The following is a 26,460-nucleotide window of genomic DNA, read 5'->3' on the forward strand; positions in this document are numbered from 1 at the left end:
TGGTCATTGCCCAAACAAATGTGATTCGTTACATGCTCACTCGGCCTATCGTCAAAGGCCGAATTGGAAAATGGACACTCGCGTTATCCGAGTTCAGTCTACAGTACGTACCCCAAAAGGCCGTCAAAGGCCAAGCTCTCATCGATTTTTTGGCCCAACACCCTTCTCCTTATGGTTTTGGGGGTAGTGACGTCGAAATCGGCTTAGTCACAACACGCGATAACCATTGGACTATGCATTTCGATGGTTCCAGTACTTCGACCTCGGCTGGTGTTGGTATTGCCATTCAGTTACCCGACCACTGTCGCTGGTATTTTTCTCTCAAGTTGGATTTCAGCTATACAAATAATCAGGCCGAGTTTGAAGCTCTTATCATCGGCCTCCACGTTTTACACGATTTACGAGCATCCCGCGTTCTCGTCCTCGATGATTCTGAACTCGTGATTAACCAACTCAACGGAGTGTTCCGTTGCATAAGTTGTACTTTGGCGCCCTATCACATGGTTGTCACCTATTTGGCCGAGTCGTTTGAACGGATCACATTTGAGCATATTGCGCGTATTCAGAACACGGACGCTAACGAACTCGCCCAAATCGCCTACGGAGCACAACTCACCGGGGGTAAGCTAAGCCAGGTAACACCCATAGTTCTGCGATCGTACCCAACCTTGGTCAATCAGCAAACTCTCCAGCGCAATCACGTAATACGCATAAGGGTGATGTCGCTACCATCGTTATTGGAACGGGGAGACCCCGTAGAAGTATGTGTCGTCGAGGTACAACCAGACGATTGGAGAAAGACGATTTTACGATACCTCAATAACCCCGATGGGAAACACGACCGGAGAACGAAGGTCCTCACCACGAATTACGTGTCATACCAAAATGAATTATACCGAAAGGGTGAGGATGGGTTACTACTATTGTGCCTCGGTCCATAGGAGGCTGCCCAAGCGATGGCCGAGGTACATGAAGGAATTTGTGGAGCTCACTAATCAGGACGCAAAATTTGTTGGTTGCTTCGACGACACGGTTACTTCTGGCCAAGTATATTAAAGAATTGCATCGAATATGCACGGGAATACATACCATGCCAGATTCATGGACCAGTGCAGAAAGCCCCAGGCGAATTACTCCACTCAATTACTAAACCCTGGCTGTTCAGGGGATGGGCAATGAACATAATCGGCAAAATCACACCATCGTCGGGAGCGGCAAAACACGCGTGGATAATAGTAGCAACCGATTACTTCACTAAGTGGGTCAAGGCAAAGTCATATGCTGAATTAACAGCCAAATAAGTCTGCAGTTTCGTAGAGGAAAATATTATGACTAGATTCAATGTGCCAGAAACGATCATAACTAACAATGACACAATCTTCACGGCCGATAGGTTTAAGGAATACACGACAAGTTTGAATATCCGACTTGAGCAGTCTACGCCATATTACCCACATGCAAATGGGCAGGCCGAAGCAAGCAATAAAGTATTAATCGGCATTCTCGAGAAAACGGTAAGAGAGAGGCTTGGGATGTGGCATTTAAAGTTAAACGAGGCATTATGGGCATACCGAACTTCACCCCTATCGGCCACCAGAACAACCCCTTACGCGTTAACTTACGGACACGACGCTATGTTGCCAGTCGAGCTAAGTATAAACTCATTACGGTTGATCGAGCAGAGTAGTTTGTTTAGTGCCGAATATTGTCAAGCTATGCGACAAGAATTAAAAGACTTAGAAGAAAGTCGGATCGACGCGGGTAACCTATTAATAGCACAGAAAAAAATCGCTGAGTGAGCTTATAATCAACGTGTCAGACAAAAAACCTTCGACAACAGTGAGTTGGTTTGGCAAACGGTGTTGCCTGTCGGGATTAAAGACTCCAGGTTCGGCAAATGGTCACCGCATTGGGAAGGACCATTCATTGTTCACAAAGTTCTCGGCAAGGGGACATATCATCTTAGAGATCGGACCGGTTTAATTCACAAATTGCCGATTAATGGAAAATTTTTGAAAAAGTACTATCCGGTCACGTGGGAAATGCAAGAATAAATACCATTGTATTAAATTCGTAAAAAGAGGTGAACATATACATTTGAGAGGCTCCTAAAATAAAATAAAAATAAAAAATAAAAATATTTTTCTAAGGGGTCGAAGGGAGAAAAGCCTCGAGGGCAGCTTTCAACTCTAGTCACTTCACTTCGCTCAAAATTATCTCGCCCTGCCTCGTCTACTTATTAAGCTGCAGTTGCTGAATATGCCGCACGCCGGCAGTGAAAGCCGTAAGCTGAGCTCTATTCGCCTCGAAGTCCCTCTCAAGCTCTGAAGCAACAGCGGACCGTTGCTGTTAAAGCTTAGCAATCTGACGCTGAAGATCGGAGATCCAACGATCAAACTCGGTCAACTGCGCCTTCTTTGCTTTTATCGCCTCCACTTCGGCCCAGCCAGACTCATGCACAATCTTGGCCGCCTTCAAGTCGTCCTCGGCCCGTAAAGCTTGTTAAAAAATAGTGATGTGCTGCCGAGTCCGCTCTAGAAGGTCAATTAGATAAGCGATATTCTCCGTGCTTAGAAAACCACCGCTGGCAAGGTCGTTCAAGCACTCCCCAACGGAGTCAAAACCCTTGCATTGAATGACTTGAGAGGCAGAGAGGGACATGAGATCATGTAGCTTAACAAAAGCCTAGGCCTCGGGCACGACCTTCACTGGTTCGGCAGGGGCAACAGAGGAGCCGGCCACACCAGTCGTGCTCTGAAGAAGAGCATCGAGCTCTACTTCCCACAAAGGCTGCACATAGAGGAAAATGCGTAAGGAAAAAAGGAAAATAAGATGTGAAATGCATGGAGTGCATGACAAATGGAGTGTTTTTAGACCTACCGGGAGGAGACTTCGGCCATGCCCTTTGGTTCATTGCTCGAACCTAGGGAACTTAATGGCCGAGCCCAGTGCCTAAGACCGCTTCTCAATTCACGTGGCCAATGAAGGTTATCTACATTTGATGGCCACGATGGTGGCCAGGAAATATAGACAACGTCTGTCAGCGCATAAAATTGTCGGTGAAATGAACATTCGGGCACCTGACATTTAATATTTCTTTAAGAACAGGTGCGTCATGATAAAATCAACAAAAAGAAGTAAGACTTACAAAGGCCGAAGAAACTTCTTGTGGAGGAATGGGAAGGTCTTCATCCTGTGGATAGAGCGACGTTTCGACCGTCACCTCAGGTTCGACCAAAGGCCTTTTCCCATGATCCGTCGTAGGAGGATCCGGTTGGACGGTTGCCTCGACCACAAGAGGAGGATGAACGGGAAGAGAGTTGGCTGGTCGAGAGCGACACTCTAGCAGGATCTCGTCACTCTCGTTGCTCTCATCGGCCTGAGGAAACTTTTGTTAGACTGGAAAATTAAATAAACAAAGGATAGTAGTGGAATCATACCTCTTCCAGAATGACCATCGGTCGCTGGATAGAGGATGCCTCGACGGGTGCAGCCGTTTCCCTTAAGGCAAGCGCAATGGCCGGCTTCGAAGCTGCAGCTGGTACAACGGCCAGATCGGCCATAACCCGAGTCATGGCGACAGCTTGAGGAAGGGGGTCAGCCGAAGTCGGGGCAGCCGGGATGGAAGGAGAGACGGCAGGAGCAATCGCTCCCGTGGTGTCGCTAAGAATAACATGAATCTCCCAGTCCCCCTTTTTCGCCAACTTCTTGACACGTTTGGAAGGACGAGAAGTGTCATCCCCCGTCTCAGCGTCTTGATGGGGGCGCTTGATTGATGATGTTTGCCCAGTAACAACGGTCTTCCTCGTGGGGACCAATTTTTGCTTGGCCACCGCCGCGGCGCCCTTCCCAATACACAACCACCTGAGATAGCAAAGTAATCAGTAACAGGGGGCAAGTAATTGAAGTACAAAGGATGAAAGAATAATGTACCTTGGGTCGTTTCCTTGGATTGGGCCACATAAGCTTGTCTGGGCCGGTCACTGAAGATTTTGTTCACCACGTCTTCGGCCGGGACGTCGAAGAAGTCTCGGGTGTACTCATCTCACCAGTCCCCAAAGGTGTTGGTACCCAGAGATTCAAGAACAATTAGTCGAAGCCAAAAATTTTTACACTTGTCCCGAAACTCTTATTCTATCGTCTTACACTCCCTCTCGGAGAAACCAGAAAGGCATCTTCGACTTAAGAAAGAGCGAGAAGCGAGCAGGGGTACAGGGCAACCTTGGAGGTAGCTGAGCTACCGGGCGACGAAATGGGGATGATAGACCTCCTAGCTAGCTCAGCAGGCATCGCAACCAAGGGGAAAGTCGCGGGTCAATACGAATGACCCCCAATGTTGACGAAGATCAGCATCTTCGGTCTCGGCCCACGCTGCCGTCGAAAGCCTGATCGAGGCGGGGTATTCCTGACGCCGGCACACCAGGAACTCGTCGTCAGAAAGGACGTCTAGGCTGAATAAGTGTTTGAAGACTTCATTGCCCCGGTGAGGAGGCGTCGGTCGAGAGGCCAGTTGAAGACCAAGCGCTGCGGTACGCTGGAAAACGGGGACTTTCGGGCCGAAGTGTGGAGAAGTAAACCTGCAACCAGAGTTGGAATACCCAGAAGGGTCCGTTCTGGTGCGGGTCGATTTTGTTAATGGTCGTCTCGGCCAAACAATGGAAGAGATTGGCAAGGATAGCCGGACTGAGCGCCAAGGAGTGACCGCTAGCCAGGGCTTGAGCCACCGGCATATTCTCAACCAAACATTTGTTTGACCTGGTACAACAAATGAATTTTTTGTACCAGTAGAATAGGAAGGCTTCATGTTCTTCCTTCATAAGACTCTCATTGCCTCGGCCAGCGAAGTGGAGGATAAGAGTGTTGTAGTTGAAAAAGTTCTTGTGTAGCTTCTGAACCTCTTTTTTCGAAGGCTCCCGATCGCCTCGGCTGAGTGTCTCAACGGCCCGTTCGTCGAACAACGCTTTTAGGTCGAGATGCAAGGGGCATCCGGAAATGGCAGCATTAATTGGGAGACTAGACGAGGAGGTCCCAAGGATAGCTGAGATATCAAGGACGGTGGGGCCGAGAGGGCCGAAAGGAAGGATCATGGTGTTGGTAGCCGAGCACCATAAACTCAAGGCCGCCATGAGCAGTTCTTTATTCATGGTGATCTCCATGGTCAAGAGCATGATGACGTCATGAATGCCGAGAGCTTTCCATTCTTTGCCGAAGAATGCTCCCATTCTATCGACCCAGGTGGCCCAGGCTGCAGTGATCGAGGGCCAAGCTTCTTGGGGCCGTGCCAAACACTATTTCGACTAATCAAACCCCTGCAGCAAGGGTGTTAAGCACTGTTCCTTGAGGAGATTGGTGATGCACGACGACACTGCGTCTTTGAATAATGGACCCAGAATTTGGTGAGTGGTAGCTAGGTCATTTTCGAAGCGTAGCGTTTTGATGGCGCTCCGGTCGATGAAATCCTTGTATTTGTTACATTCGTCGGAAAGCTTGGAGATAAAGGAGGCCATTGGTAAAGAATAAAAGGGTTGTGTAGGTTAAAAATGGGGTTTATGAGAGATGAGCTTGAGGGTGTGTGATTTGAGCGAGCAGGAATGGCGAAAGGAAGATTTCAAAATCTCTAAAAGCGTAGGATACGAATGAAAGAGATTTGGGTATTTATAGGCGTTTCAAAAGGAAGATCAAACGTTTGGCATTCGAAAGCACTAGAGTTTGAATTGGGGAAATTTAGCCGGGAAATAGCCCCAATCATTTCAGATATTTTGGGAACCTACAAGGATAGGATCGAGGTTTTCAAGGATCTAGGACGCACGATTGCGTGCGGCGGTGGTTTTGATGCATTAATGAGGAAGAGACACTTCGGCGGGTGCACGTTTTCGAATGCCATGATTGAAAGTTGTTAGGATTGGCAGAGGGTCGACACGTGGCTATACGTTGGGAATAGCGAAGATAGTGCAATCATGTCCCATAAATGTGCATAGTAATGGTTATCAAGAGCAGTTAAGTTTACAGAGCAAAAGATGTTTCTGCTTCTTCAAGGTTGAAATCCGACCAAGGGTTGATAGTCGGTGACCTCAGAAGCGAGGGGGCAATGTTTGGGCCCAAAATAATATTGTTGGGCCGAGTGTAAGGTTGTGCTCGGCCCAAAGCAGTGTCAAATACTATGGGTTGCCTGATTGATTCCGGGCCGTTTAGCAGGGATAGTCGAGTCCTATCACAAGAAGGAATAGTCCAGATAAGCAAGAAGGGCCGAGGAAATCCTGGTACAACTAGGATTCTCGAGCTAGCGATGAATAAAGCCCCGAAGAGGGGTGAGTTCAAAGTCCTGATGGGAGTAGGATTGTTCGAAGCAAAGTTAGAACGAGGTAAGGACTCCCAATTCAGATAGGGGTTTAATTTGGTCCCAAGGAGTTGGTGCTATAAATACAAGAAATCATGTAACAAGGAAGGACCTTCAATTCAACATATAATTGCCCTGCACAAAACCTCTCAAATACCTTGAGATTTTTCCTTTTCTTTTTCCGCCAACATACCTTCAGTTTGGATAAACAGCACTGTGGAGGCAACCGGCGAACATCTTCAGTTTGGATAAACAGCACTGTTGCCGTAGAATCAGCCGATCGATGAGCATCTTCAGTTTAGATAAACAGCACTGCGTCGAGGCCGACTGGTTAGCTATCCAAGTCTTGGGCGAGAAGGGTTTTCGAATCCTTATTAGCAGGGGTCATCTTATCAGCCGTCTCAACGAAGTAAGGTGTTACGAGTTACGACATTCGGCGTATCGGACACCGAGTGATTTTATGATTGGATATTCACAAGTGAGTTTTAGAATTCGGCATTCTGACGGCCAAACCACGTTCACCATCAAGACATACATCACCTTTGAATATTTGTGTCTGTATAGTCTGGTGTCGATTCGATGTGCTTATACTCTTACGAATATAATCATGGTGACTGAATCAGGCACCGACAACATGTGAACTTCGCAGAACTAGCAGCCTCGTCTTCAGGCTCTAGAACCCAAAGACCGAGAGTGTTCCTTCCTCGGCCATAGTCGGAAGATAAAAAAGTCAACAACGCGCTCAACGCAACATCAACAAATTTTACTCCTCGGCCGAGCTCGGCCGACGAGTTGGCATGCCCCGTATTCAACCGAAAGACTTAGTTAGCTTATTTGTTATTCGGCCTGCGCGCCACGTAGGCTTTGTAATTTTTAGGGTCAACAATGTGATATAAGAGCATATCTAGCAGATTGAGCAAAATTTAGCCCCTCAAAATGATGATATAGCCTGCCAACATTGTTTTGGTTCCGGTAGTGAATGGCTAGGGGCTAGGATTGTAAATCTATTAATCATTTTTTTATTATTTTATTCCTCACTGAAAATCGAATTTTGTGTCTCATTTGACTTTGTTGTGTATGCCTCATACTTTTTACTTTTTCTAGTCGTCATGTGAAGCCAAAAATAATTCAGAAAATTTTGGAGTTAACATGTGAACTTCTACATACAAGAGACTGGAATGCCCCCTATAAAATTGGCCAGACCTACATTCGTTGCACGTGCAATTCAACTACCAAGAAGACCTGAACTGCTACTACAACCTTGTCAAGCTCCGTTGCCCTGACAAGGAGATAAGGCAAGAGAGTTAATGATATGAACAATAACTAATCCCTATCTGCTACTCAATACTACAGTCTGATGATATTCATCTTCACTTAGAAGTGAGATGTCTTAGATTTGAATCTTGTGGATAGCGAATTCGACACCAAATTAAGCTGCCCATTGTGTGGCTTTACTGAGCTCCTCATCCCCTTACTGTAAACATATCGAAGTACTCAAAAAAAAAAAAAAAAAAACTAATCCCTATCTTTAAGCTTTCCTCATTAAAGACTAATTCTTTCGAGTAAGGAATCACGATCAAATCCAATAGATACTTCTAAAATATTATTAATTTATATCTTTGGGATAATTTTCTACTTTATCCAACGAATTACACACTTTAGCAAATTGGATGTCGACACATGGGGCAAGATTCTTCACCCACGGTTAACCCTAGCTCTTATAAATACATCTTTCTACACTTCTCAGTATGAGAGGATAAACTAATTCCTGGACATCCATCTGAGTATGCTCTTCTCTAAAAGGGTAACTGCTCGGATGGATTCGGCTGCCTAGTGGAATTGGACACACGACAATTTGCGATGGCATTTGCCCAGAATTAGCCACCATCGTCTTTATCAGGACTTAACTAACTAAAGGATTACGGCTCTTAGCAAAATCAGTGGGACTCGAGCTTTTTTATCGAGAGAAGCATAATTGCAGTATGTTTCATGAACTGCTACCCACGAATTTTCACATAACTGGACACATCTGCTTTGACAAGTTAGCGATTTTCATGTCCACACGAAACTCAATTACGTTGTGCTATAGGCTATGCAACTCAAGGGATTCGTGGCGCTAAAAGTGCAAGTGTACCTTTTGTTTTTGGGTTGGTTTGATTACATTGCGTTGCTCTCTGCAGATCCTCATTCGACTTGGTTTCTTCATGGTGTTTGCTTTGGTGGACATTAGTGAGAGACGTGTGGTGGCTGAGGGCTTTATTTCAGAGGAACTTTAAAGAAAAATTTTCAATACTGTTCATTTTAATTAAAAATCACATTTTTACACTAAAAAGTCAATCTTGCTACTATTCACTTTACCCTTTATTTTGTCCTTATTGTTAAAACTCAAAATTTTCAAACTATTTTCATTAGTTTTCTTTAGTTCAGGGGATTAAGATCTCCTGTTTGATTATTTTATTTTATTGAATAAGCTTTTTGGCTTTCCCTCAATTTATCAGGGGGTGTTTGTCTCTTTTTATATTAGGCCTAATGTAATATTTGTTCTTGAGTAGTGTTATTCACAAACATATTTTTACTTTTCTCATATTCTTTTTAATTTTCAACCGTCGAATCAATTGACAAAAATTAACAAAAATGTGTGAAAAATAAATGTGAGTGTGAATAGCACTATCCTTTGTTGTATGATTGATCCTAGTTTGCAAGGATTACAAATCTTTTAAATTCCTCTACCCTTTTATTGAGTCAACCATACTACCGTATGCCTCCTTGCCTCCTTGCCCTAGATGAATTCGCCTTAAGTTAGTGGTATTTTTTTCATTTGTAAGTGAGAGTTCAATTCTTACTAAAAATGAATTTGAATCATATTACTGTGGTTAGCCAAAAATGAATCGAAAACAAAAGAAATAAATTAAAAAGCAAAGCCAAAATAGTAAATCCAAAACCGTAACGACGTAAAGTTGTACACGGAAGACGGTTATAAAAAATAAAAATTAATGAAAATGACTTAAAAACCTTAAGTTTTAAAGATAAAGATAAAATAAAAAATAAAATGAATAATACTATAATTAAAATTTTTAGTATAAAAATATAATTTTTCATTAAAATAATAAAGCATTCATTAAAATTCATTTAGGAAAAAACCGCAGCCCTGGCTCTCCGGTCTCCGTACTGTATATGTACTCGTATAAATTAATAAGCAAGGTAAGCCTCCCCCGTCTCCTCCTTTCCCTGTCATCACACACAACCTACTCTCTCTCTCTCCCCCTATCGCTCCCTCTCTCCTCCTCCACTTTCTCTCTCTAAAAACGTGAAGCACTAGCATACAAGATTGATAGATAGATAGATTGATATATATTATATATAGGTTGTTTTGTATGTATAGCCGCCTGGTGGGCTTGAAACTCTGAACGCTTGAGCTCTGCGTGTTGATCAGGAATAATGGCGACAGCGCCAGAGAAGCCGCCGCTGCACAACTTCCCACTCACATTCTTGAAATGGGGGACTAAGAACGCCACTGCCAACAACCACAACCGCTACCGCCGACCCGCCTCCGAGCCAAACTCCGAATCAGACCGATACAACCACGTCGGGTCCTCCCGCGCCGATCGCCGCCGATTATCGGTGATCCCGTGCTCGGAAAACAAGCGTCGCAGGAGCGAGGAGCGGGAGAGCGATCAAGAGGAGGAGGAAGCTGAGGTGCTACTTCAGAAGCCCTGGAATTTGAGGCCCAGAAGACCTCCGGCGACGGCGTCCTTTCAAAAGGCGAGTGGCCCTAACGCTGCGGCTACCGCAAACCGGGAAGCGCAGGAACCAGAGGGGCCAAACCGGAGTCAGAGCGAAATGATGCAGCAGCAGCAGCCGAAGTCGATGAGGTTGAGGGGTCTGGCGGAGGGGCAGAGTGTGGAGAAGAAGAAGAAGGTGAAGAGCAAGTTCTGGATCGCTTTGTCGAAGGAGGAGATTGAAGAGGACGTGTTCGTGATGACCGGGTCGAGGCCCTCCAGAAGGCCCAAGAAGCGGCCCAAGAATGTTCAGAAACAACTCGATGTACGTCCACTTTGCTCTCTCCCCTTTTGGTTGGTTTTAATATGATTTTTTTTTTTTTTTTATGTAATTTATTTCTGGGTTGAATGAATTTGCAGAGTATTTTTCCTGGGTTGTGGTTGGTTGGTATCACTGCGGATGCTTATAAGTCTGCACATTCTCCATGTAAGGCGTATATTTTTTTATGTGTGAGTTTCTGCGAATTCATGTTTTGTGGGGTTTCTGGTGCTAATGGATGATTGGGTTTTTGTTGCAGAGGTAGATTTGTATGGTGACCTGAAGATTGTGATTTTCTCAAAACTGCGTAAATGGAAGTTGCTGCTGCACCTGTGGAGTGGAAGCCTCAATTTTTTGAGGTATAATGTGCTCAATTTTTACAGAAGAAGAGTTAGAATTTACCCTATACAAGGCTGAACAAAAATACATAAGAGGATAAAAAGAGAAAGGATATCTAATTTCCCTTTCTTTATGTTTAGTTTAGTTTAGTCTTTTTCAGCCTTATTGTATTGCTCATTAGGGGGCAGGATGCAGGGTAAATCTAGTTGCTTTACATGGAAGTAGGTCTAATATGTATATGGAGTTTATATATATGTGCATGATATAGCGTCAATTTCACAACTTTCTCTTGTTAATGGTATTCAGCGATTAGGCTTGTGGGAGATTCGTTGTGCTTTCGTTTATTTTTTGAATGATTCTGATAGTTTTATTATTTATAACATTTAACTGGCTTCCCTACATCGTTGGGGAGCAGAGTTTTGCATTGTTGTGCAAACCCTATTTCAATACGGGGTTTAGTGACTGCATCCTTCCTTGTTCTGGAAAAGCTCCGACAAGGCGAACCTTTTTTGACGTTGAATGTTAAGACATCTGCATGTTTCGTCTTTGAATTTTCGTTTCATGTTTTTACATACCGATGCCCGTACCCTTTGTAAGTTTTGCATTAAGGCAAGTAAATAGGTTATACATATAGGTTTGCACAATTAGTGTTCAGGCATGTGGGAAATTAATGTGTTTTATGCTTGTGTAGGAAATTTGATTCTTCTGATTCCTTCTTTAATGGCATGAATGAGTTTAATTATCTTGTTGTGCTTCAAGGTTAGGATCTTTTTTAGTATCTCCACGTCAGATTAATTAGTTAATGCTAATCATTGTACTCCTGATTTGTGTGTGATGTTAAATCTCTGGTGTGCGTGATTTCTGCTTCCTTTCTTACCAATCCCCACCGCGCCACCACCCACCCCCCCCCCCCCCCACACTGCGCGCGCGCGCGCGAACCACCCATCCCTCCCTCCCTTTTTCTTCCTCTCCCCCTCTTTTGTTGGCTCCCAAATTCCATTTGTACTTGCTGGATTGAACCTTGGCATTGGCATTTGGCGTTATCTGAGAGATGAAGTAGGGAACTTGATTGGTTGCACATGAAAACGGTGTTTAAACAGGCCCTTGGCTCAATGGTACGACAGAATAACTTTGCCTTTAATCTGATAGTGGTATGAAACAGAAGTTTTGTGTAGCCTGGCTTTTTTGCCTAGTTTTATTCTCATGCTACAAAGGCATTGTATTACCATTCCTTGTGCTATTTTCAATTCGTTCTTAAAGTTTCTGTCACAAAGAGTGTCATTAAAACCGATATCTGAGCGGAAGAGACACTTGTGTTTTATTTAACTTGTTTTCTGTCATTGATTAATCAAGCTTATTTCTGCCTGACATTTGATATGCTATTCCTACTACAATTTATGATCTGATTAGCGACCGTTTGGTATTAATGCTACTTCTATGAATACAAAGTATTTGACATTTATTTTGTGCTTCACAATCAGGATGGAAGTCAGCTTTAGCTGCTTCTTCAAGTGTCAATAAACTGGTACAAATTATTCTGCAGAGTGTGACAGGTTTCACATCATAACAATTCCAAACCTTCGGAATCAAATGTTTTACTTTGCTGTTGTTCTTTGTGGCTGCAGCCTCACAGGGTGTTTGTTGATTGTTAAAATTGATTAAGTGTTCATATTTCTGTGCCAGTATGTAATTGCCTTCGTTTCAAAGGTAATATGATCGAAAAGTTAATCAGGTAGCAAGATTTTGCAGTATTTTAAGAACCTTGTTGCTTAATGTGTGAATTGTCAGCTTGAACTCTGTTCTGGAATAACAGGACTTGTTCTCTGATGAAGATAATAGATCTCGAAATTTTATGATCTTGGGTAACTTGATCTTTTATTTCCTTTTCCTTTTCGACCCGTTTTTTATATATGTGTTAAACCGTGATTTGCATACAAAGAGAGTGATTTCGTTTATTCGGTATTTTCTTCTATTCATTTTTGAGACAAAAATAGGAACATTGAGTTCCTGGTTGCTACATTCTGAGTTTCTCTTGGTTATTTGTGGCCCAATAGAGGAAAAAGGTTGGTTGCTTGCTTATCAATTGCTGTGCCTGTAATGTGGTGATACCAACTTGAAAGGGACAAAAGGATGCATGATGATAGTATGAGGTGCTGTGGTTGTAAGCATGTTGGAGGAGAGGCGTCGAATTTTTATTTGAGTCAAGTTAGGTAGATCAATTTTTTAGACCAAATTTGCAAATCATTGTGATCATTAATAAAAAATAAAAACGTTAATCAAGATTTAAGTAATAATCTAATCATCATCAATTACGATATATGATTTACAAATATGGTTTAAATAGTTGGTTTCTTTGGCATTACCTTTTTTATATTCAACAGGTGATGTGTATGTATACATGTCCGAGTCATATTAAAAGTAAACGAGGTCTAGGAGCATCTCTAGTGGAGTTTCTCAAGGGACAATCACTGTATAAAATGAGTACAAAGACAAAATGAATCTCTAATGGATCGGAGAGTGAGTGCCTAAAGTATATGGACTCATCGAAACATAGCGTATGTACTCATATATAGGGACACAACTTTGAGTGGAAAATAGGACCCACGATCTTAATTGAAGCTTTTAATACTTTTAATTAATTAAAAAAAAACAAAAAATATGCACCTAATCAGATTATCACATAAAATCATAAAAACTTCAAATTTAGGAATTCTACTATAAGAAATGTTCTATTGAAAGCAATATTCCACTAGGAGCACAAAAATTTCCTTTTAAGTCTTTAAATGAGTATTCGATGGTGGTGGTGGGAGTCCCGAAATAGGAACTTCCATTGAAAATGTTCTAAGTGGCCTCAAATTTGAATAAATGATACATTGTCCCATTATTTGACACTCCTAAGAACTTGAAGGACATCTGGGACACCAAGGATTGGAATTTAATCTTCTTTTAAACCTCCAAACAAAACTCCATTTCCACTCTAACAAAGTGGTAGTTAGTTTCTTTTTACCCAAAATAATCCAAAAAGGTTTCTAAATTTTGAATTTTGAAGTTTGCTCATTCATTTTAACAAGTTTTATGTTAAAGAACTTATTTTGAACAAGGAAGTTTTAGTAATCAAATTATTTTTTATTTCAACTAATGTGGATTAGTAAATAGCTTATTGAGAACTAATATCACTCATTTTAAAAATATAGATAATTTAGTAAACATCTTCAATAAATGTATGGATTTTGACTCATCAAATCGATTCCGTTTTGTTCATTATAGATAGATAACACATCTCACTGCGTATAAAGTTTGTGTTAACTAATTCTTGGTAGATGTTTACTCTTTTTTTTTTTCTTTTCAAATGTGGTTTCGATATCTCAAGTGCCTTCTTAACACAATAGATTTAAAGCTTAGTTCGTTAAAAATATCACTATACATAAAAAGCTCACATGCTCGATTCTCCTCTTCTCCGGTCTCACTTGTAAAAAAAAAAGAGTGCATGTGAAATAATTCCTTGATTTGTACTTGCCTCGGCATGCTTACCATGTCAATCCAAAATAAATATTGAAAAAGTCTAATGAACGACTTTAGGGTTTCTTTTCTTTTTGTTCTTTTTCTTTCTAAAAGCCAATTCAAACTTAACCATAATCCTAATATTTAAGCAGGACCTAAATAAAAAGTCACCTCAGCTAACACCTTAGCTCTGCTTTGGACTAAGTGGTCAAACATTTCAACCGGCTCCAACTCGATATCGGGCCAAACCCTGTGTGGATGAAGCCCAACTGCCCATATACATTACTACTCCCGCGGTAATAGGATAGTTAGAAGTTAATTCATGTGATTAAAAAAAAATCAGGATTTAAGTTCATTTGGTGAAGTCTGTTAAAATTTAGGTAAAAAATTAAAAATTTCGTCAATCTCCGTTAATTATTAACACATGAGACTCATATGTGAACTAAAAATACAAAGTTAGCCTCACATATAACCCCACGTGCTAACAATTAACGGAGAGGTATGTTTTAGCCTAATATGTGTGGCTCATATGCTAATAATTAACGGGAAGTTAACGGAATTTTCAATTTTGAGCCTAAATTCTAACAGACTTCACCACAGAAATTTAAATCCTAATTTTTTTTTTTTTAACCACAAAAGCTATTTTCCAACTACTCTATCACCACGGAGACTATAATCTAATTAGTCCTTATAGTTTAATAGTTAATTTGGGCTCTATTTGCACGAAATTAGCAATCTTCCTCACCAAACCAATATTTCACAAGCGAGGCCCAAATATACACAACTCCAGGCCAGTTCATTTGGGTCTTCAACAAAATCGTAGTTCATTAGCAAAATAGCAAACCATTTTCTCTAATTGAAGCGCGTTTTACAAAAAAGAGAATGCATGCTTTGGATAATACCCCAATAAAATAAAGACACATGTCCATTTTTAAGTTTCTAACCACACAACCAAACATCCTTATTCTGCAAACCAACCATTCTTCTTCTCCCACATCGAACACTGAATCCCCTCTCTTTTCCAGTGACCCCAATCCTTTTTTTCTATAGGACTGCGATCGTCGTCCTCCGTTATAATAAAATGGGAGATCAGTTGTTGAGTGATAGTTTAGTTGTTTACATTGAGAAAAATATTTTTCTTATATTGGTAATGAATCTATGATGGAGCATTTTCAGACTATGAAACCTAATCGTGGAGGACTTGATTACGATTTGTAGATTGTACTGTTTTTTTGAGTATGATGATGAATGAATGTATTATCATCAACTTTTCAATGTTACTTTTGTTTTCAAATCTTTCGGTCTTTATTTTTGGGACCTCCCAATCTTAAAATTTTGGATCCTCCACTACTTATTTGATTCTTTGATTAACATGAATGATAAATTTAGCAACGGGGTCAAATCTTTATGCGTGAGAGGACCATAAGCAAAGCATATAAGAATAATGAACGATGTACAACTTGTGTAAATCAAGGAATGATGTAAGCTTGCTCAAATAGTGCAAAGGAATCAAGGCGACCTGCAGTCCATGCATGGCTCCACTAAACCTGATGCGATGCATGCAACGCAACCAGTAGGAGCCTTCGTGATCAAGATTAAATGAATTATGCTACTTTTTCTTATTGCCAGCTTAAGATTGATTAACTAGTTATTATTTATAATTAATAATGCAAGTAGGCCATGTTTATGCTGAGATTAAAGCTGATTAACTCGACGTCTTAGCAACACAATGATGAAGGAACCCTAGAATTTATAAAAAGGGGAGATTCCATTTGTTTATTCAACTTGGTTGCTCTCATGCCCTAATCATTTTACCATTTTTTTTTCACTAAATCAAATCCCTTTAATAATTAATAATTGAACACTTTCATCATTTGAAGGAATGACGTGATTGAGTTGGAGAGCCAATTATTCGGAGTAAGATTCTTTTTCTTTTTATGTTCATCTCTTTTTCTTCTTTGTTCTCATAATTTTTTTTTTTGTCCTTTTTTTTCTATAAAAAAAAAATTAATATAAATGTTGTCGTAATTTAATCATTATTGTTTAAATAAGAGGAGAGAAAATGAAAGAGATTAGAAAAAAAAGGAGAATCTTCCTCCGAGTTATATTTCATCAAAAGAATAATTAGTCTCAACTCAATCTTGTACCAAAACTAAAATAAAGTAAAATTAAAACTTAAAACTATAATAGCCTAATATCCTCTGTCATTCCCAATAATTATACATAAATCCCCACCAACAAAACATGCTTTTCCCAAACACAATCCTTTATAAAATCATACCCACTTTTCAAGTTTCCAATAGTACCCTTTATTTATGCACGTAGACCACACCTCCAATTAAACTAAGTATGGGTATATTCGTTAATTCCGTTGTATTATAGCACTTCAGCATTATGATATTTGTATATCGTACGTGCGACGCACGTGCAGCCCCGACAGAAACATCGATTAACGGAAAAACCGAATTAAGCAACGATTCGTCCAACAGTTTAACACATGGTGACCAACTCAGCAGGTCAGAGAACCGGACACGTGGGACCCACCATAAATTTTCAAAACCATCTTTGACGGCATCGGTCGCACGTGCAGCATCGAACGGCTAGGGAGTGTTTGTGCGTGTAGGGGCACCCGCACGGCCGATCAAGAAGGTGAGAGGAAGTCGTGAGGGGCACGGTTGGGATATTAAAAAAATTGGAGGGGTGAGGAGGGATTTGACCGTTGACTAGATCCAGTAAAGACAGGGTAAGTTTGACCGGGATTGCACGTGTGGGTGGGCAGGTACACGTGTGCTTTGCTGTCCGTCGGCTCCATAGAAAACGCTGCGCCACATAGGATCCACATGAGAGGTAATAATAGAAGGCCAACCTATTCTGCTTTGCAAATTAATCAGTACAAGTGTAAAAGTAAAACGCATCAGGGGGAATATCTCGAGGAGGTTCGTAAAACTAAAAGGATTCATGCTATAAAATAAAGAAAAATTTTGGACAAGGTTTGATAATTTTAAGAAAAATTAATAAAAAAAGAGCTTGAAAATTTTGAATTTTAATGATAAGAATAAAATAAAATGTAAAGTGAATAATACCAAAATTGACTTTTTAGTGTAAAAATATGGCTTTTCTTTAAAATAAACAGTACCGGAAGCTTTTCATTAAAGTTCCTTTAATTTTATCCAGTACTGGGCTGAACAGAGTGTGATCTAGTCAGAGACTACAACAACCTGCACTAGTTAAAGAGAATCGGTCTCCCGAATAATGTGATCGAAAACCTTGTTTCCTTTAAATTCTTTTCTTCGTGTACAAATTTACATTTCGCACGAATAATGTCCCAAGTAAGCCCTGTAATTGCTAAACTAAGTATGTGAATGTGCATGTGAGTGCATGTGTGTTGGTGCATTCATTTATAAAATGCACATTAATTTAATTGCGCAATAAAATCAGTTGTTCTTGTTTTCGTTGACAGTTAATCAAATATTTGATTCATTGATTCAAGAAATCATTTTTGGTTTCAGTATAATATCTATGGTCAGTTTAATATGAAATCAATCATTGATCGGAGCATCTTGATCAAACCAAAAAACTAAAATGATAGCTTGGAATCCATGAAGAGAGGCCCAACAGGCTCAATTTATTGTTTTTGAACAACCTTCACTGTGCAATTTAACTTATTTAAGAAAGAACATACACATTATAGGGCAAAAATTTTATTATGTTTCGGTGTACATTATATATTTAATTTTTTTATTGTTAATTATTGGTCATTGATTAAATTATATATTTTTTTTACAAGGGTAGTTTCCACTCTACTATTATTAAGTTTCGCAAAATTTGTACTTTACTGTATTTACTTTTTTTCGTCTCACTTTCATACCTAAAGTTTAACTTTTATGTCACATTGGTACTTCAATTAACTTTTATGTTACATATTTTGTTAATTGATGACATGACATGTTTTGACACCTAAAATTGCGCCACATTAATTTTGACGTGGCTAAATGATTTTGCTCATATTAGTAGAATAAAAAAGAGTTTAACCTATAGAGACAAAAACACAAATTATATTCATGGAACTCCACTAGTTTTGAATGATTTCAAGGAAAGACAAAAGCCTAAATCCCAACAAACCTAGCCAAAAAACAAGTAAACAAAAATTTTAAAATTCCCTTTGTGCCCCCAATAGGTTACTTAACCAAAACTATAAACTGATTTTTTATCCTTAAAAATTAGTTCATGCACTTCTACAAGTTTAGTTTCACAATGCATGCACTAGTAATGCTAACTTTAGCAATTAAGAATGATTTGGGACATGATGACCAAAAGTCAACCATCGGTCAAAGTGGTTTCCGCTAAAGTCAACAACCCTAATTATTCTATTCAAAAGATTCCCACATTGAATTTCCAGTCCACCAGTTCCTAAGAGCATCACATTATGTACACAACAACATAATAAAATTTCATAACGATTCAACACTTTGATCCCCTCCTACTACAAAGGTCAAATGGTCGTCCATTACGAAACTAGGCTAAAACGGTGCAATCTCAACAAACGTATATAAAAACGGATTCAGGGCATCAAAATTAGCTTAAGAAGCTAAGGTCTGGTCACTGGCCATGCAACGCGACGACCAAGCTTCGCTAAATTTTATGGCCAACGCCAAAATGGCTTAAATTTTACTAGAAGATGGCTTACAACAAGTAGAGTAACATTCATACCTTCACCAGAGCTTGATTATGGATGAAAGATGGTGAAAACCACCATCATTGATTGCTGGAACTTCGTGGCTTCGCACTGATGAGTGATTGGGACCCATAAATATCATCATGTGTTCCTGTGATGTTGATTGGTAGTGGTGGTTGGTGTCGAGGTGGATAGAATGACGAGTTCGTCATCGAGAAACTCACAACAAGCGAGCTCAATTTGTCGTGAAATAGAAGCCAAACGGGGTCGATTTGGAGCGGGTTATGTTCATGATGGTGAGAGGAGTTAAGTAGTGGTAGTGGGGACGAACCTCGACAGGGATTGCTCAGTCCAGGATGTGCCTTGAATTTGTTCGAAAAATTATGCATGAATCTTCTTCCGCATTTGTTGCACTTTCATCTCATTTTCCATGACAGGGTTACGAGTAACATGCACTCGACCCTCAAGCAAAGTAAGGTCTGCCCTGATAAACCAATTTGCCTTCTCACTCATTTTTTTTTTTTTTTTGTAAAAGAAGATTTGGAAAGTGAACAATAAATATAGGAGATTGTAGTATAGGATAAACAAAGAGGGTGAGGTATTTATAATGAAAAAAGAAAGTGTTATTGGCACTCAAAAAAAAACTCATTCTACACTTTTCACAAGTGTATTTTTCTTTCTAATTGTAGAAAGTTTGGAGTGCAAAATGAGATTTTTGGAATGCCAATAACAATTCCCTAAAAAAAATTATTCTTTTTTTTTTCCTCTTTTTCTACCCTTGGATTTGTTCATACCATACTTCACCAATCTTGAAACTACCGAGTACCAGTCAACTAATTACCTTCAAATACATACTAAAAGGTTTGTGTTGAGGCACCTTGCCGAAACACATGAGTTCCTGTCCAATTAAAAGACCAATCACAAGTGACACGTGTCAACACCAGAATAAAGCTCCTAGGGTCCTAAATCGACCGTGAATGAAAGTATGAGACTCTTCTCAACTATAAAATGAGTTATTCTCCCACAATTGATCCCTAATGCTATTATTCTAGTTAATCCATTATTAGAACTTAACGATGATGATTATGCTTAAACCTTTGCATCATGTAAACTCTACATTATTAATGAAAACTCCTCTACCGTCATGGACGTAGCCCAACTTAAAGTGAACCACGTACATCTTGTGTTTGCTTCCTTATCTTTATCTCTTTACATGATACCTTCATTTAGTGATCGAAGCAACCTTGTGAAGGTCACATCTTGACACTTTGCGTTGTTCTAAAGTCAACACAGTTTTGTGCACCAACATTATTAGTTTGTTGTTGATTTCTCAACTCTTCTGAAATTAGACGCACCTAAACTAGAGATGGCAACGGTTCGGTTTGAGGACGAAAATACTATATTCATCCCCATAACCATGAAAACTAACCATATCCATAATCGCAAATTAACCATCTGGTATTATCCATAACCATACCCACAGGGTAACGGATTCGCCATCGGTTAACAGTTATATCCATTTTCATCAATAAAAAATATATATTCATTCAATTGACGCATGATAATTTAGTAAATATTAATTTCGTCATTAAATATTTGATGTATAAAATGATTTAATGAATGGATCTTGTGAAGCATAAAAATTAAAGCTAAACGTTGATAATGTTGGTTTGATCTTTTGATATCTCCCATAAGTACCATTGAATTCTCATAGATTTTGATTCATATTAAAATTTTTGAACTTTTCCACAAAATGCAACTCACACAATGCAATTTTTGTATTCTCAAGATAATGGATTCGGTGAATAATATATATATATATATATACATTTTTTTTATTTTAATACTTTAATATTATATATAATAAATATTATTCGGTTTGGATTTGGGGATGGATACGGATTGGGGACCCCTACAACCATATCCAAACCATAATCGAATAATAATCACGGTTTTCCCCATACCCAAAATATACCCGGATTTTCATACCCAAATCCAATCCATTCAGGTGGTTATCCATGGTTATCAGGTTTAACGGTTATAATTGTCATCCCTAACCTGAACGCCACGTGGCACAACGGTAACTTTTTCAAATTATTTGAACCGTTGGAAATCTAACAGTTCAGATCATCAGGTCATTGTGACACGTCATAAAGCCATTTGGCTCTTCTTTAGAGCTATTGTAGTAGGGCCCATGACAACATATGTTGTCGACCAACTCTCCTCTCTTGCTCGTGTATTACACATGCCACACACAAAAAATATGAAATATGGCTGACGTCATCCGTGCCTGTTGGCACAAGATCGGGCTTAATTGCATGGGTAGTTGGGCGGGTTTTGCATGGCCCACCAATTGCCCTCTTTCTTTTTGCCTGCTAAAGGTGGTCTTTTAGGTTAAAGGGTAATTGCCCTTGCCCCTTGGCAATGGGTGAAATTGCTCTAATGGAGTCGAGGAGGGAGAAGAAGAGAGAAGCGAGAGATTTTTTTTTTTCCTTATCAATTTTAAGTTATTAAAAAATATTTAATTACCTATTAATATTTATTAATTAATTACTCCATGTGGCATAAATTGGCAAGTCAAAAATTAAGAGCTACACCACGTCATCAGTTAACGAAGCATTTGACTGAAAAATTAAACTTTATATATAAAAGTGAGACAAAAAAATAGGTGTACTAAAGTGCAAATTTTGTGAAACTTGAGGGTATTAAATTGAAAATTACCTAAAACTGTAAGTATAGAAATGCAACATACAAAAATGGAAGGAGGAAACAATTGTGACGATGTGAAATGCAAAATATCATATCGGAGAATGACCAAATTTTGCAATAGCTTCTAAGAATTGATCACTCTTCATATTGTTCAGTTTTATGTTGTGACCTCAACATCTATCATCAACTAGGCTATACCATGGCAAACAAATTAATTTCTATATTTATTTTAATATTACTTCTTTGGGGCTATGTGTTTCTCCTTCTTGAAAGGAGAAACAAGTAATAGATTTTTTAATGTACACGAATCAAAATATCTTTGTGAGGAATGTAGAAATTACTACTTCCAAGACAGGGAGTCAACATGTATGGAGGCAGCATAAGCATATTTCCCTGTGCATCGAGCCTACTTGGTAGTTTGGAGTGCGAGATACCATGCATTCGTGTTTTAAGAAGGCAAGTCATATTCACAATTATTGAGTTGCCTCGCACTTGTTGGCATTCATTTTTTTTAATTAATTCAATTCAATTCAACGGTCAAAAATTAAAAAATATGTTAAAAATAAAAATGAGTATGTGAATCACACTATCATTTAACGACAAATTGAACTCAATTCGATTAGACTCGTACTATTATAGCGATAACGTTATAAAAAGCAAATTCTGTATGTCTAATTTATATATGGAGAGGAATGAAGCTTATCTAAACGACTTCTGAATTTGAGCCGTCAAGAAAGCAACATCGATAAAAAAGTATCGTCAATAAATAATTGAGATGAAATTCGGTCCGGTCATTTGATCTAGAAATTGACACAACATATCGTTCTGGGGCATGAAATCAGCAACATGACTAATCAATAAGTTTGTAGCAAACGGGAGAGGGGAGCAAACAAGCTCCTGCCACGTGGCCCAGATAGTTAGCTCAAATTATTGAGGAGCCAGATGGGTCCAGACCCCTGTTGCATCATAAACATCGGGAGGTCACCTTGCACATATTAATCAAGCAGATAAGACCAAAGGAAGGAGGGGGTCTCGCGTCACGTGCCATTCACATGGGGATAGAAACCTTGTACGGATAATATGAACAAAATGAAGCCAACCTATGATTCTTGCTCTCGCATCATTCCCATGTTTGCTAAAAACTGATATTGGAAAATACTTTTTGAACAAGGATATTGGAAAATATTAATATTATGACAAATTGCTAAAAACTTTACTCCTTAGTTTTCTCCCATATAATTTTTTTTCAATTTCTAACTAATTTGTTGTTCAGCAACTTGGTACTACAATATAATAGTATTCATTTTCATTTGTAAGTAAAATATTATAGGTTTGATTCTCGTAAAAAAAAAAAATATTTAAACCGCATTATCATTGCTAGCCTATTTAATGGCTTACCTACCCATCCACCATCTTAGTGTATTATTAAAAAAAAAAAAAAGTGAATATGTTGACCATTTGAAAGAAGAAATGGTTGACAACCATTTGTAATTTTTTTTTTCTTCCGTGGTACGTTCTATTGTAGTTGAATTCTTTTATTAGATTATTGTATTCTATGTATATTTTTTGAAAAACTGAAACTATATTGCAAACCAAAATTATACATGTTTATTTTGCAGATTGAAATAATCATTCATTATAAATTCTTTTCTTGAAGTCCCGAATTCATACAAGCACATGCACTAAGAAAGAAAAATAGTAAAATGAAAATAAAAATAAATGGTGTCACATCCCCACCCGGGGCGGATCACTTCCCGGGCCCACTCCACCATCGTAGCACGATATTGTCCGCTTTGGGCTTACCATTCCCTCACGGTTTTGTTTTTGGGAACTCACGAGCAACTTTGCAGTGGGTCACCCATCATGGGATTGCTCTAGCCCCCTTCTCGCTTAACTTCGGAGTTCCTACGGAACCCGAAGCCAGTGAGCTCCCAAAAGGTCTCGTGCTAGGTAGGGATAGGAATATACATATAAGGATCACTCCTCTGGGCGATGTGGGATGTCACAATCCACCCCCTTAAGGGCCCGACGTCCTCGTCGGCACACACGCGACCAGGGTTAGGCTCTGATACCAAATTGTCACATCTCGGCCCGGGGCGGATCACTTCCCGAGCCCGCTCCACCACCGTAGCACGATAGTGTCCGCTTTGGGCTTACTATTCCCTCACGGTTTTTTTTTTGGGAACTCACGAGCAACTTCCGAGTGGGTCACCCATCATGGGATTGCTCTAGCCCCTTTCTCGCTTAATTTCGGAGTTCCTACGGAACCCGAAGCCAATGAGCTCCCAAAAGGCCTCGTGCTAGGTAGGGATAGAAATATACATATAAGGATCACTCCTCTGGACGATGTGGGATGTCACAAATGGTGTCGATGAAAGTTGATGTAGGTAATCAAATAATGAGGAAAGTTTGATGCAAACGATCAATAATATGAATTTAGTCAGAGTATTTTATGAACACATGCAACTTTTTTATTTAACATTTTCAACATTTTTCTCCCAATTTGACGAAATTAAATTAAATTAAAATGAAAGGAAAAAAAAGGCAAATAACATAGATAGGATTTCTCTTGTTCTTCTTGCCTTTAGGGGTTTCTCTTTCTAATTTATATTTTTGACTTAAAAATAGGCTTTAAGAAGAAAAATAGATGATTATTTTATAGAATAAGAGGGAATGAGGGACCAATCAATACTACGGTTTGATGGTATTCCTCTTCATTTGTAAGTGAGAGATTTTAAGTTCGAATCTCGTAGATGATGAATTCGATATTAAATTATATTGCCAATTATGGTTTAGTAGAACTTTTATTTCTTTTAGTATAAAATATGTACTTAAAAAAAATAAAAATAATCATGAAGCAGGGGAGGGACCTAGTTCACGTGAGAACCACATGAAGTAGGGGAAAGACCCTTGTACGGTCAAAGACACTCCCAATCAAACCCAATGACTGGAAGGGCGCCCACACCCCGAAGGCCATTATGGGGATTTGTCGGCTAGTGGGCAATGCCTAATTAAATAAGTGACTCAAAAAATCAAAACCATGATGTTGGCTTTTAGGCTTTAGCGTAGATAATGATGATGAGGATGATATGTGGGGCCCCACATCGCGTGTTGTGTGGGAGACACGTGGGACAGCTAGCACGCACTCGTGGGGACACCTTAATCATGACCCGACATGTTGTTGGACTAGAATTATTATATTATCCTCCTCTATTTACCACCCATCACTTCAGACGCCCTACTCATTGCTCAGCTACCTTCTTCCACTTCGCCCTTAGATGTAAGGGTCGTTCGGTATTGGATACCGAACTGAAACATTAGCCTCAATTATCAAATCGAAATTATCGAGATTTTCAATTTCAAAGCCGATTTCAAACTGAATTTTTAGAAATTCCAAAATAATTTTGGTATTTTAGGACAATTGGGAATCACGAAATATTTTTGAGCTTTTCGGCTTTATCAAAATTTGGCTGTGGCTGTGCAATGGAAAATCATGTATATATTGCAAATCTGCGCAGCATGTCTTGGCTGTGCAGTGGAAAATCATTTATATATTTTACAAATCTGCACTGCACATCAGGAAAGACAGCAACGTTGTTAATCTATGTTTCAAGCATCATTAAGAACATTCAATTTTGATAATTAAGGGGAAGAAGGCCCTTTCAATTTCATTATGCGATATCATTAAAGTGTTAAATTCATTGGTTCAACCCAATCAATTGTGCTTAAGCTACTAAAATGATGTTAAGTGGAACACGTTTAGAAATAGAGAAGAGGAAAGTCTGCTCAACAGACTCCCGCATTATCTAATGTTTTCATGTTCAGCATAAATTGACATGCATTCACCACTTCTCAATGCAACAAAGTTCCACGAATTTGAAGGAATCAATAGAAATTCTAGGTTTGATTTATATTCAACGGTTGAGATTAAATCTCAACAGAATCCGACGGCTATTAAAATTCTAAATATATATTTAAAAATTAAATAATATATGTATATATATATATTTTTCGGTTCAGTTCGGGATTACCGAAATCCCAAAAACTTGAGACCAATTCCCGTACCGAAATTTCGGGATCGGTTCGGTATTGGGTACCGAAATTTTCAGGATTTTCGATTTGGGATTTTTTCGGTTCGGTTTGGGATTTTTGGTATTTTTTTCTAGCCCTACTTACATGTTGAAGATCATTTTCATCATTGAGAAAATTCTTCTTTACTTGTAAGTGTGAGATTTTATATTCGATTTTTATTAAAAACAAATTTGAACCATATTATTATTAGCTCATTATGAGGCTAAGTCCACTCCTCCTTTTAGTGTAAATAATATCGATTGTTCAAAAAATAATAATTAAATATGCAAGTTTTATTATGATGATAACTTCTTTGACAAATAAATCCGCGTTGTGTTAATTTGTTAAATTAAATGGTAAAAAAAAGTTTAAATTTCAATTTGACCCCTTAAATTAATAGGTTACAAAATTACACATCTTCCTCGTGTCACCCATAAAAAATAGAGAGATGCTAAAAGAAGATTTTTCAAAAGTGGAATCCTTCATAACTGGGTCTTAAAAAGTGTGAGCTGAAAAGTCTCCTAAATGTAGCCCAAGTCATCAAAGAATTACATGGGCGAGAGGACTAACTTCCACCAATATCTCGTGTTCCCCTGAAGGAAGTAACCAGCGGTATTCGCCCATTCAGACGTTGGGCATCTCATATTCTCTAAGGTGTCCTCCAGCTTCTCTAGCCAATCCTCAGCCTCTTCATAGGCTCCAACTACATTAAGCTCCGTAACGTGGCTACGAGCAATCTCCATATAAGTACGACTCGGCCTGTTACTCCTAGGAAAAGCATTTCGCAAAG

General features: G+C 39.2%; 1 protein-coding gene across 2 annotated transcripts; it reads left to right on the forward strand.

Moving 5' to 3' along the window:
• The first annotated feature begins 9,544 nt into the window (after window positions 1-9,544).
• On the forward strand, window positions 9,545-12,602 carry LOC103930875. 2 transcript variants are annotated; one of them, XR_007260899.1, is made up of 4 exons: window positions 9,545-10,381; window positions 10,477-10,543; window positions 10,635-10,734; window positions 12,196-12,602. XR_007260899.1 is itself a non-coding variant. In XM_009340277.3 (3 exons), coding segments are annotated over exons 1-3 (675 nt in total). In that variant the 5' UTR covers window positions 9,545-9,775; the 3' UTR covers window positions 10,637-11,039. The 2 variants fall into 2 exon arrangements, 1 of the variants encoding a protein (XP_009338552.2); XM_009340277.3 differs by lacking the exon at window positions 12,196-12,602 and having other exon boundaries at window positions 10,635-11,039.
• The last annotated feature ends 13,858 nt before the right edge of the window (window positions 12,603-26,460 follow it).

This window comes from the organism of the source record quoted next, unplaced genomic scaffold, assembly GCF_019419815.1.
Source record: "Pyrus x bretschneideri cultivar Hongxiangsu unplaced genomic scaffold, Pyrus_bretschneideri_v1 Contig34, whole genome shotgun sequence".
Taxonomy (NCBI): Eukaryota; Viridiplantae; Streptophyta; class Magnoliopsida; order Rosales; family Rosaceae; genus Pyrus; species Pyrus x bretschneideri.